At 39.1% G+C, this 12,005-nt stretch overlaps 1 protein-coding gene across 3 annotated transcripts; it reads left to right on the plus strand.

Annotated features, from left to right (window-relative positions):
• Positions 1-3,698: 3,698 nt before the first annotated feature.
• LOC307010417 (serine/threonine-protein kinase pim-2-like) lies at positions 3,699-10,946 on the plus strand. 3 transcript variants are annotated; one of them, XM_079635057.1, is made up of 11 exons: positions 3,699-4,156; positions 4,410-4,634; positions 4,834-4,911; positions 5,051-5,353; positions 5,616-5,801; positions 5,987-6,081; positions 6,227-6,277; positions 6,496-6,877; positions 6,979-7,158; positions 7,921-8,066; positions 8,359-8,512. In XM_079635057.1, exons 1-10 carry the CDS (start codon positions 4,126-4,128, stop codon positions 8,058-8,060), a joined length of 1,671 nt encoding a protein of 556 aa, XP_079491183.1. In that variant the 5' UTR covers positions 3,699-4,125; the 3' UTR covers positions 8,061-8,066; positions 8,359-8,512. The 3 variants fall into 3 exon arrangements, with proteins under 3 accessions (XP_079491183.1, XP_079491185.1, XP_079491184.1); XM_079635059.1 differs by lacking the exon at positions 7,921-8,066 and having other exon boundaries at positions 8,359-10,946; XM_079635058.1 differs by lacking the exon at positions 4,834-4,911.
• The last annotated feature ends 1,059 nt before the right edge of the window (positions 10,947-12,005 follow it).

The following is a 12,005-nucleotide window of genomic DNA, read 5'->3' on the forward strand; positions in this document are numbered from 1 at the left end:
ACCTGGTGTCGAAATGATGCGCTTACCTACTGTCCCTCAGGCTACTATGAAGTAATTGTGCCCTCAGTCAAACTAAGTACAGTCCATCGCGGACGAGACTCGGGAGGAATTCTGGTGTGGTACAGGGAGGATCTGGCCAAACACATTTCTATTATTACAGTTGGAAAATTTCATTGCTGGTTAAAACTAAACCAAATTGGTATTTCAACTACAGACACATATCTCTGTGCCATCTACATTCCCCCAGCGGACTCCCCTTATCATGACGAGGAATATCTCAACAACATCCACACAGAAATCAGCCGTTTCCAGGCCCAGGGAAACGTGCTGCTGTGTGGAGACTTTAATGCAAGAACTGGATCTGAACCTGATGAAATAGATCCAAAGGGCAATGAATATGTGTTTGGTCAAAACCCCCAGAGTCTCACAAGAAAACTTCCACCGAGAAACAACCTTGACCAAACGGTGAATAAAAGCGGTAGAGAGCTGGTGCAGCTCTGCCGAGCCTCGGGCCTGTACATACTCAACGGCAGGACCAGGGGGGACTCTTTAGGGAGGTTCACGTGTTGTTCAGGTCTTGGAGCTAGTGTAGTTGACTATGCCATCACTGACATGGACCCATCCTCCTTCAATGCATTCACTGTCAAACAGCAAACTCCGCTTTCTGACCATAACCAAACTAACATCTATATCAAAACACAACACACACCAGAACTAAACAGACTGGAAACCTGCCGCATGCATCAGGTCCAGCAGAGATACAGATGGGCTGCAGACAGCGCAGACAAATTTGTCCAAGCCCTCGGTTCTGAAGAACTAAAAAATCTAATAAATACATTTATTAATAAGAAATTTGAAACAACTAAAGATGGTGTTAATTCAGCTACAAATGAAATCAATTACATATTTAAAAAAGCAGCACATAAAAGTGAATTGAAAAAGAAAGGCAAAAAATACACTAAAAATACTCCAAAAGTTGAAAAATGGTTTGACTCAGACTGCAAAACTTTAAGAAAACAACTTAGAAAATTATCAAATCTGAAACATAAAGAACCATACAACACTGACATAAGAATTGAATACTTTTCAAAACTAAAAATATATAAAGACACAATTAGAGTGAAAAAGCAACACCATCTGACCAAAAGTATACAAGAACTAGAACATTCAATAAATCAGAATCAGTTCTGGGATATGTGGAATAATCTGAGCACAACAAAACCACAAGACCTGCCAATACAGGATGGAGAAATTTGGACAAATCATTTTGAAAACTTATATAAAGAAATCCCATCAAACCAACTCAATAACAATTATAATCTGATCAAACAAAATCTACAAACTTATGAAGAGACAATTAAAAATAATCAAAATCCACTGGACTTCCCAATTACACATGAAGAATTGACAAACAAACTCAAAAGCCAAAAAAGTAAGAAATCTTGTGGTCCCGACAGCATTCTAGGAGAGATGCTGAAACACAGCACACCTGAGCTGCAGGCGGCCGTGCTCAAACTATTCAACATTGTACTTCGTTCAGGCTGTTTTCCTGACATCTGGAGCCAAGGACTTATTACCCCAATTCATAAGAGTGGAAATAAATTGGACCCTAATAATTTTAGAGGCATTTGTGTGAGCAGTAATCTGGGGAAGTTATTTAGCAGTATTTTAAACAACAGAATTGTAAGCTTCCTTAACGAACACGATGTCCTGAGCTCGAGTCAGATTGGCTTCGTCCCAAACCACAGAACTACTGACCACATTTACACCCTACACACCCTAATCGATAAACACGTAAAACAGACCAAAAACGGAAAAATATTTGCATGCTTTGTCGATTTCAAAAAAGCATTTGATTCTATTTGGCACAACGGATTATATTACAAACTTTTACAAAGTGGTGTAGGGGGTAAAGTTTATGACATTGTAAAATCAATGTATTCGAACAACAAATGTGCAATACGAATTGGCAACAAACATACAGAATTCTTCCCCCAGAAAAGAGGAGTGCGGCAGGGCTGTAGCCTGAGCCCAACGCTGTTCAACATCTACATTAATGAACTAGCGGTGCAGTTGGAACAGTCTACGGGCCCTGGACTCACTCTGCAGGACAGAAGCATTAAGCTGTTACTGTACGCAGACGACCTGGTGCTGCTGTCACCCACCGCACAGGGACTACAGCAGCACCTGGACCTGCTGGAGAACTACTGCCAGAACTGGGCCCTGGCAGTCAACCTCACAAAGACCAACATTATGGTCTTCCAGAAGAAGCCCAGATGTCAGGAACACAGATACCAGTTCAATCTAGGCAGCACCGGCCTAGAGCACACGATGCAGTACACTTACCTCGGCCTGGTCATCACTGCATCGGGGAGCTTCAGTGTGGCAGTGAATGCGCTCAGAGATAAAGCTCGAAGAGCTCTATATGCAATTAAGAAAAAATTCCAAAACATTGAATTACCGATCCCAATCTGGTGTAAAATCTTTGATAGTGTTATTCAGCCCATTGCGCTGTATGGAAGTGAGGTTTGGGGTCCACTCAGTGATCAGAGCTACACTAGATGGGACAGACATCCAACAGAAGCCCTACACACAGAATTCTGCAAAATGATTCTAAAATTACAAAGGAAAACACCCAATAACGCATGCAGGGCAGAATTAGGCCGATTCCCATTGATTGTTAATATGCAAAAAAGATCCCTCAAATTCTGGATGCATCTAAAATCAAGTCCCACAGAATCGCTACATTTTAAAGCACTACAAACCCAAGAACTGAACCCCGAAAAGAGTTCCCTCAGTCAGCTGGTTCTGAGACTCACTAACCCAACTAACTCTACTAACACTGACCAGTCTCAGACCAGCACTGCTTCTCTCACACACATCAGAATAAACCAAATTATCAAACAATCTAAACACACATATCTGGAACATTGGGATCAGGAAACCAAAACACAAAGTAAATTACAATTCTATCGAACTCTGAAATCAAATTATGAACTGGAAGAATATCTCCAGAGTGTGAGAGACACAAAGCAGAGACGGATCCTGAGCAAGTACAGGCTGAGTGAACACAGTCTCGCCATCGAGACCGGCAGACACAGAAAGAGCTGGTTACCCCGAGAGCAGAGAGTGTGTGTTCAGTGTAGGACAGGAGAGATCGAGACCGAGACACACTTCCTCCTTCACTGTCACAAATACAGTTCAGTCAGAGATCTCTACTTCAACAAACTCAATAACACAATTCAGAACTTTACAGCCATGACTGAAGCAGAACAAATAAAGATCATATTAGGAGAGGGACACACCGCAGCACTGGCTGCCAGATACGTGTGTGTGTGCCACAGCCTGAGAGACAGCAGGTAAATGTGTGTGTGTGTGTGTGTGTGTGTGTGTGTGTGTGTATGTCTGACCTCAGTGACCGTTTCCCTACTGTCCACCACAGTGACCCTCAGTAATGTCTGTGTGTGTGTGCATATGTTAAAACACTGTGGTATGAAATGTTCACACTGTGTAATTGGTCACACTGTTCATTTGTACAATTAATTTAATTTGTACATTTAAATTTAAGTTATGTTATAATATGTTATTATTTTGATGTGTTTATAATTATTATATGTATTCCAAGCTTTGGCAATATTGTATTGTGTACAGTCATGCCAATAAAGCAATTTTGAATTGAATTGAATTGAATTGATTTAAATTTTAGTTTCTATAGCGACGCGTGTGTTATGAATGCTGACTGATACACACTCGAACCGAGCGCTGTTTGTTGGTTGAGAGACGAGGCGAATTGACAAACTTTTGCAGAGTTTCTGTGCGATCGATCTTGAGATTTCAAAACTGTTCGGAGGATTTCTGAGAGGAGACTTTCTAGAAGAACATCGGAGGATATATCCTTTATATTTTATCCTTAAGTTATATTTTTGAAAGTTAATTTTATTTCCGAGGATACTTTTGTTTATTGTTATTTTGTGAGAAGGTGTTTGGAGTTTTTAATTTTTTGTTTTATTTTTAATTTTATTTTTTTGGGGGAGGAGTATTTTCTGAGAAGGGTAACGTTAGTGTTTTATTGTATTGTATTTTGTATTGTATTTCTGTATTGTTTTTATTTTAGGTTGAAGGAAGATGTCTCAGGCTCTCATGGGTGAAAGAGGAGGTGAGTGCTTTAGTTTTTCATTTGTTTATGGTATGTTATGGTATGATGTTGTACAATGATTGACTAAATTAATGTGAAGGTAACCCATTTTATAAATTTTACCAGCTAAGTTATCACATGTATTTGATTCCTTGCATTTAAAATAAACTTTTAAATTTGAGTAACGTTAACTATAGTAATAATTAGTAATTGACCGCTGACATTATTGATTATTTTAAACATTTCTAACTATGTGATGTCTGAAATATTCCAGACTCAGGCCGCTCCAGCTCCAGCTCCAGCTCCAGTACATCTGTTTTCTCCCAGGATCCACTGCCAGACCTGACCCAGACACTGATCCAGAAGCTTCCAGGATATTTCACCCCTCAGTCTTCTGAGTTTTCTTTTTCTGTGTCCACAGATCGGACTGACAGCAGGAGGGAGTTGCAGAGCCCAGATGATGGACGTCCGTCCACTTCACCGAAACGCTGTCACAGAGGTCAGGATAGGCTTTTATTGAAGAATTTATGGCTCAGTTAATAAGTAATTTATCATTCAAAAAAGAAAGTTGAAAAAATTAAAATAAATTAACAATTTGATGTGACCAAATTGTAATATTATTAAAAATGTTTCCCCAGACTCTTCACCGGGCATCATGTCCACATCATCTTCTGAGTTTTCTTTTTCTGTGTCCACAGATCGGACTGACAGCAGGAGGGAGTTGCAGAGCCCAGATGATGGACGTCCGTCCACTTCATCGAAACGCTGTCACAGAGGTCAGGATAGGCTTTTATTGAAGAATTTATGGCTCAGTTAATAAGTAATTTATCATTCAAAAAAGAAAGTTGAAAAAATTTAAATAAAGTAACAATTTGATGTGACCAAATTGTAATATTATTAAAAATGTTTCCCCAGACTCTTCACCGGGCATCATGTCCACATCATCTTCGTCCCGCTCTGTGGGAAATGTGAAGAGGTGGTTATGTGGGTTGAAGAGCTTCAGCAGCAAAGGCTCGTACATCGTCCAGAGGAAGCGGAGTGGCGATAGATCGGAAAGCCAATATGAACAGGGCAGTGGCGGCAACAGGAGATTGTCCAGGACCAACAGCTTTGAAGAGTTTATGTGCCCTCCGCTGCCAGGTCAAGTTCCCATCGACCCAACGGAGACTTCAAATGTCCGTATGGAACCACCGCCACCGGTGAACAAGAGCTCGACTGGTGAGACTGAAATAAGGCTGGAGACTGTAAAGTGTACAGATAGAGATGTTGCTAATAATTAGTATAGTTTTTATCATGTTTATGTCCAATCACATTTACTGCTGCTCTGCAAAATTTTGCTGGAATTTTCTTTGGATTTGTAACATTACAGATTAGAATTTAACAGTAAAATGTAAGTTATGTCATTACTGTATATCTTTGCTTAATTTGACGTCATTGATGTTTTTAATACCGGTAAGTCAATTGTTTTTCTTCATTTCAGAAAAACCCAAGAAGAGGAAACGATCTGGTTCTTTGCTCAGAAGGATGTGGAAGGCTGTGAAGTATCCGTTCCTCTGCTGTTTTGCTGTGGATGATGTGGAGCCTTTCGTTCCTCCAGCGGATCTGGATTCTGATCCTGATCCTTCATCACCTGATCCCGATCACTCCGCCGTCAAGCCGAATAACGGTAAATCTGCACAAATTATTTCTCCAACATTGGTTTAAAGAGTATTATCGTATTGTTTTTTAATAAAGATAGACTTGTTTTCAAAAAATTATTTTCTCGACACAACCAGCACTGATATTTTTAATATAAAACCAAGGATCTATCAAGCTCATATATTTCTCATATTTTTCTGATTTGTTTTTTAGGGTCCTTTGAGACTCTCTATAACGTGGGAGAGATGATTGGATCCGGAGGATTCGGAAGAGTGTTCGAGGGAACACGGAAATTGGATGGCAAAAAGGTAAAGCAATCTTGCTGAATTGTATTTTATTTTTCAAGTATTTGGTTTAATACTCAGATGCTCAAATGGTAAATGTTATGTGCAAAGTCAGGCGCTTAAATACTATTACTGTTATTGAATACAGTTTTTTTGTGTGTTTTTGCAGGTTGCCATCAAGCGGATGCGCAAGACTTACAACGATCTTTATCTTGCTATTGTAAGTTGGTCAAAAGCTGAATGTGTATGTGTTGTTTAAGTGCTGATTACTGTAGTCAATACACCTGTGTGAAGCATTCGCTGTAAATATAATAGACAAATAAGCCTGGAAAGGCTCTGATGATCGTATCTACAAAGATAAAAAAAAAAGTATATTTTAAAATTATGTTTTCTTCAGATTTTTACCCAGCTAACCTTCTGTCTACTACTTTTCTCTAGCCTGGGCATCCCAAACCGCTCATTACAGAAGTGGCGCTGCTGCTAAAGATGAGGCAAGAACCCATAAGCCCCTACGTCATACAGCTGTACGATTGGTTTGAACACCCTCGAAAATTCACTCTCATCATGGAGTTCCCTGAACCGTGCGAGAGCTTGCTGGACTTCATCAGTCGTAATCCTCAACTGCATGAAACAACAGCACGGATCATCATGCGACAGGCTGTGCTGGCAGTTCAACACTGCATTGAGCGCGGCGTTTTTCATAGTGATGTTCATGCGCAGAATTTCCTGTTGAGGAAAAACATGTTACAGCTCAAGCTGATAGACTTTGGCAGCGGTCACCTACTTAGTGCTGACGGCTACGAGAGTGACATATACGTTGGTGAGCATTTTTGGAGTGTGAAAACCTGAATGTAGCGACTTACTGATTATTTGATGCTTTAAAAAAAATTGCTCAACAATATGCGAATGTCTTGCTTACAGGAGTACTGGATTACTGCCCACCTGAAGTCCACACTGAACCTCGATTCCACGCCGTCCCAACAAATGTCTGGGCTCTAGGAGTGATGTTGTACGAGATGGTGAACCCATGTCGTCCTTTTCTCAATCCATTGGAAATCACAGAAGCCAAAGTTACATTTCTGAACTCCAACTTATCCAAAGGTGAGTGAATAATATTGATGACATTGATAAACACACACATAAAGGGGAGACTCCGTACACAGAGAGAGTTAAAGGTGAAATACGTAAGATTTATGTTAAAATACATTGTCTTCTCCCAGTTTATTGTTCATCGATTACTATTAGTATGTCATTTATGGGTTTATCTCCCCCAAAAGTGTAAACATTGAGCCTCCCAATATCTTTCCAGCCCAACCTATAGCGTGTGTTTGGGGGCGTGGCTACTGAGGGTGTTTAGCCGCTGTGGGATCATGGGAAAAGATATTCAGCTTTAGTCACAGAAGTGAAAGCCAAAATTCACTGCATTTATACCTTTAAAGATTAAACCGGTCATGAACGCGTCAAAGCGAATGGGGCATTGAGATGCAACACGCTATAAAGGACGCTTCAATAACATACAGCATCATCATGCACCCGTTCAGAAACACAAATGTTCATAAAGACAAATGCAACACAGATCAAATGATTCCTCATATGTAGAACATGCCTTCAGAAGAACCAGTAAGAGCTGCGTTTGTGATGTTTGAGTTGAGGGAAGCGAAAGGGGCGTTTGGTTGTTTGAAAATATGCTATATTTTTGTAATTCTGCTCGGTGCCACAGAAAATACATACTTCACCTTTAAAGAAAGATAAAGAACACTTTACCTTGTATTAATCATGTTTCAGATGCTGTTTTCATAGATGCCACCATTCGTGTCACATGGTCATGACTAACCAGCTCTCTCCTTAATAAAATGTGTACAGAATGCTGTGATCTGATTAGCCAGTGCCTAACCCTGGATCCAACTAAACGCCCGACGTTAGAGCAGATGTTACAACATGAATGGATTAGAAATGATCAGGAGAAGTTCAGGAGATGTTCAGGAGATTCACTCGATCAGTGATTTCAGGTGTGAGGAAGTGTAACAGACAGAGTAGGATTATTATCATTTATCTTCAGTTCTGGAGTATTTGTAGTGAGGTTTTCAAATGTGTGTTCATTGTAATGTTCTTGTTATAGTCAAGTCACCTTCATTTATATAGCGCTTTATACAACACAGATTGTTTCAGAGCGGCTTCACAGTAATAAACAGGAAAATAACAGAATCAGTGATGCAATTGCAAGAATTCAGTTCTGTTGTAAATCAGCTCTAAAAAAACATCCATGAGTTCACATGTTCATATAATCTTTGTGTTGGATAGGAAATAACACACTTGCTGTCGTTGGTCGAGGGCTTGAGCTCGAGACGTGACCCGAAGCCTGAAGTCCAACCCCAACCTGACAGGAACTCAAGCCGCCACACCAGAGATCTCAGAGCCGTCCACGTCTGAGCAAGAACATGAGAGACTGCAAGACTGGAAACAAGTCATCAAGTCATCACTGTTCCTCAGTTTTCAGCATTTGATTGCTTGGTTTTGACTATTTCTGTTCCTGCTTCTACAATCATTGCTACAGTCTACAAACCACCTAAGACTAAGTCACATGCAGTTTTTATGTCAAAATTTGCTGACTTTCTGTCAATATTGACCCTGAAGTTCCACAGAGTTCATATTGTCGGGGATTTCAACATTCATGTGGACCTTTTATCGCTACTTGACTGTTTTAATTTCTTGCAATTGGTAACTGGCCCGACTCACTGCAAAGGCCATTCTCTGAATCTTGTGATTATAAATGACTCATTTGTATCGCAGTTTTCATCTGTTGACCTCGGACTGTCCGATCAATCAGCTTTCCTCTTTAATTGGGAACTACATTATTTTTGTGCACCTACCATTCGAACTGTAACATTTCGGAAGTGGAAATCTATTGATCAGACAGTTTTTTCCAATTCTGTTGTTTCCACTTTAAGTAATCTGCACTTTACATCTTTGGAGGAGAAAGTCTCACAGTTAAATAACGCTCTTGCTGCTAATCTAGACTCTTTTGCTCCTCTGAGGTCACGCAAGGTTACTTTTGCTCGCTCTGCTCCATGATGGTATAACGACTATTTGCGCACTAAGAAGTAGGGCTGCACAATTTATCATATTTTAATTTGCGATAACGATGTCTGCCTCTCTCGATTCATTTTAAATAATCGTCACAATATTTGCCCGCTCATTACTTTTCCTGAAAATGCTTTTTTTATTTGACATTTGTGTTATCTTGCATTGATAACAAGTCCCCACTAGCACTGATGATTGTGGTTGCCAGATGTAAATAGCTTAAATTCCCCAAACAGAGCTTTTCTCTTACATTTTCTGCCCAGTGTTTTACTTAGTCTGTGCAATCTGGCAATCCTTGCACGCTCGCTCTACACTGCACTCTAAAAAGCACTGATGATCTGAAAACGAACATGCGCTGGAGTTTAGCGATTTCCCAGCGATATTCTGCTTACATGAAATTGTCATACAGCCGGTCTGTTTCTTCACAAGCCACTTGTGCTGTTTGTGTGACTAAATCTGCCAATCAAACCTCCACCTTATTGTTTGGGATTATGTTTGCAGAATTAAATGAACAATAAAAAAAAAGAATGTTTCCCTGGACGACTTTAATAATTATCGTCCTATCTCGAATCTTACATTTCTGGCTAAAATACTTGGGCGTATTGTTGACTCTCATTTGTGTAACTATCTCACGATTAATAACCTTTTTGAACCCCTTCAGTCGGGTTTTTGTAAATTTCACAGTACCGAGACGGCTTTGGTTAAAGTCACACGCAATGATCTATTGATGGCTTCTGACTCTGACGCAACATCCATTCTCATTCTTCTTGCTCTAAGAGCCGCTTTTGATAGTGTTGATCTCAGTCTATTACTCACACGTCTTGAAACAGTGGCTGGTGTGTCGGGACAGTTTTTAAGTGGTTTAGATCCTCTTTAACTGACCGTTCGCAGTTCATTTCAGTGGGTGGCCATAGGTCTGAGATTAGCTCTGTCACTGGTGTTCCTCAGGGGTCAGCCTTGGGCCCTTTACTTTTTAATATTTATCTGTCACCATTGATCATTTCTAGTGATCGCTCGGCCTCAATTATCGTTTGTATGCTGACGATACGCAGATTTATATACATTCTAAACCAGATGAGCGCCCTGACGCTGATCTTATGAGATAAAAACGTGGATGAGTAATAATTTCCTGTGTCTGAACATTGCAAATTATGCTCATTGGTTCCCGTCATCAAATTTCCAAAGCTGGTTCTCTGTCTGACTTTTGATAGCTCTGTTTTGGAAACCCAGAGCAAAGTGAGGAACCTTGCAGTTATTTTCAATGCTAATCTTTCATTTGATTATTTTGTTCAGAGTACAGTTTAAACTTCTTTTTCCATCTCAGAAACATTGCAAGATTGTGTCCTATGTTACATTTTCCTGTAGCAGAAAAGCTGATAAAAATAAACTGTTACGTCCTTTTAGCCGGAGTTTCTAAAGCCACACTAAACAAGCTCCAATATGTACAAAATTCGCTATAATCCCTATAATCCTAATCGCAGATCCTCACAATCGAACTTACTGGTTGTTCCTAAAACACACTTAAGAACTGTGGGTGACACTTTCTGAGGCTTTCTCTTCCAATGCTCCAGATCTTTGAATTTCTCTTGAACTCCAGACATATGCCATTTTTAAAGGTCAACTCAAGACATATTGTTTTAAACTTGCATTTTGCTTGTTGATGTTTATTTAATTATTTTGTTGATTTTTGTTTTGTTGATGTTTATTTTGTTCTTTATATTTCAATTGTATTGCTTATTGTCTGCAATGCTTTGAGAAGCTGCTTTTAAAGGTGCTTTATAAAATAAAGTTTATTATTATTATTATTATCACAGCCTCATTTGCTTTGTTTTAAAAGTAATTTTTGCTTTGTTTTTAAATCAAGACAAGTCATCTTTATTTATATATGCTTTATATATGACCAATCTGTATATGACCTGTACAGTATTCAGGCAAAGGCCTATTTTGTGCTTCCTGAAATAAAACTGTTTAAAATCTCAATCTACATTGCTGCAGACTTCAGTGCATTGATTGTAGAGCCTGTCTAAAACATAACACTACAATAAATGAGACTAGAACATTTTGAAAATAATAATAATATAATTTGTTGCCTCCCCTTTGGTTATTTAGGTTAAAGAAGCTATTATTGTTTTATTAAGCTGAAAGTATACTTTGTTCTTTTACACGCACAGCCTTGCAAAGTATACTTCTTTTGACTCGTACCCGACCCTCATGGCCCATTGTGAGTAACATGTCTATATATAGTGTGAACAAAGTCATTTTGAAGAAACATGCCAGGTTTCATGAATTTCTGAAGCTCGGAGGCCTCACAGTAAATTCTAAACTAGTATCAATCATTTGAACTGAGGATGAAGGCAGTAATAGTAGGCTACTACCGCAGGATAAGAAATCTGTTTAATCTAATCTTTACCATTATCCAGCATTGGCTGATAAACAAATGCTCCAAATCCTTATTATAATTGTTTTAAACAATTATGGTGCACTGGTAATATAGATTTTTACAAAGAAATAAATGAAATGCTTATAGACCATTAAACAATATTTCACAATCACATATCCCAATTACATTGAAAAAATATTTGTCTTTGTGTATGTGTGTGTGTGTGTGTGTGTGTGTGTGTGTGTGTGTGTGTGTGTGTGTGTGTGTGTGTGTGTGTGTGTGTGTGAGAGAGAGAGCCTGCTTAATGGAGTTAACATGGAAAAACTACTTTGCTTTAGTGGAGATTACTGTTGGAAACTAACACTTTTAAAATGAAAGTGAGCCAATGAGTTCTATTCAGAGGTGCTTTTGCACTCATGTTTAGACATTATAAAACACTCACTATTATAACACTATTATAATCACATTTTGTCAAAGTTTATCACTT

This window comes from Phoxinus phoxinus, assembly GCF_949152265.1.
Source record: "Phoxinus phoxinus genome assembly, chromosome: 14".
NCBI lineage: Eukaryota > Metazoa > Chordata > Actinopteri > Cypriniformes > Leuciscidae > Phoxinus > Phoxinus phoxinus.

Excerpts from the sequence above, each read along its gene's own strand:
- LOC307010417 (XM_079635057.1), top strand. The coding sequence starts at position 4,126 with ATGTCTCAGGCTCTCATGGGTGAAAGAGGAG. Across the intron at positions 5,802-5,986 it reads CGCCGTCAAGCCGAATAACG|GGTCCTTTGAGACTCTCTAT; the intron begins GTAAATCTGCAC and ends TTTGTTTTTTAG. Across the intron at positions 6,082-6,226 it reads GGAAATTGGATGGCAAAAAG|GTTGCCATCAAGCGGATGCG; the intron begins GTAAAGCAATCT and ends GTGTTTTTGCAG.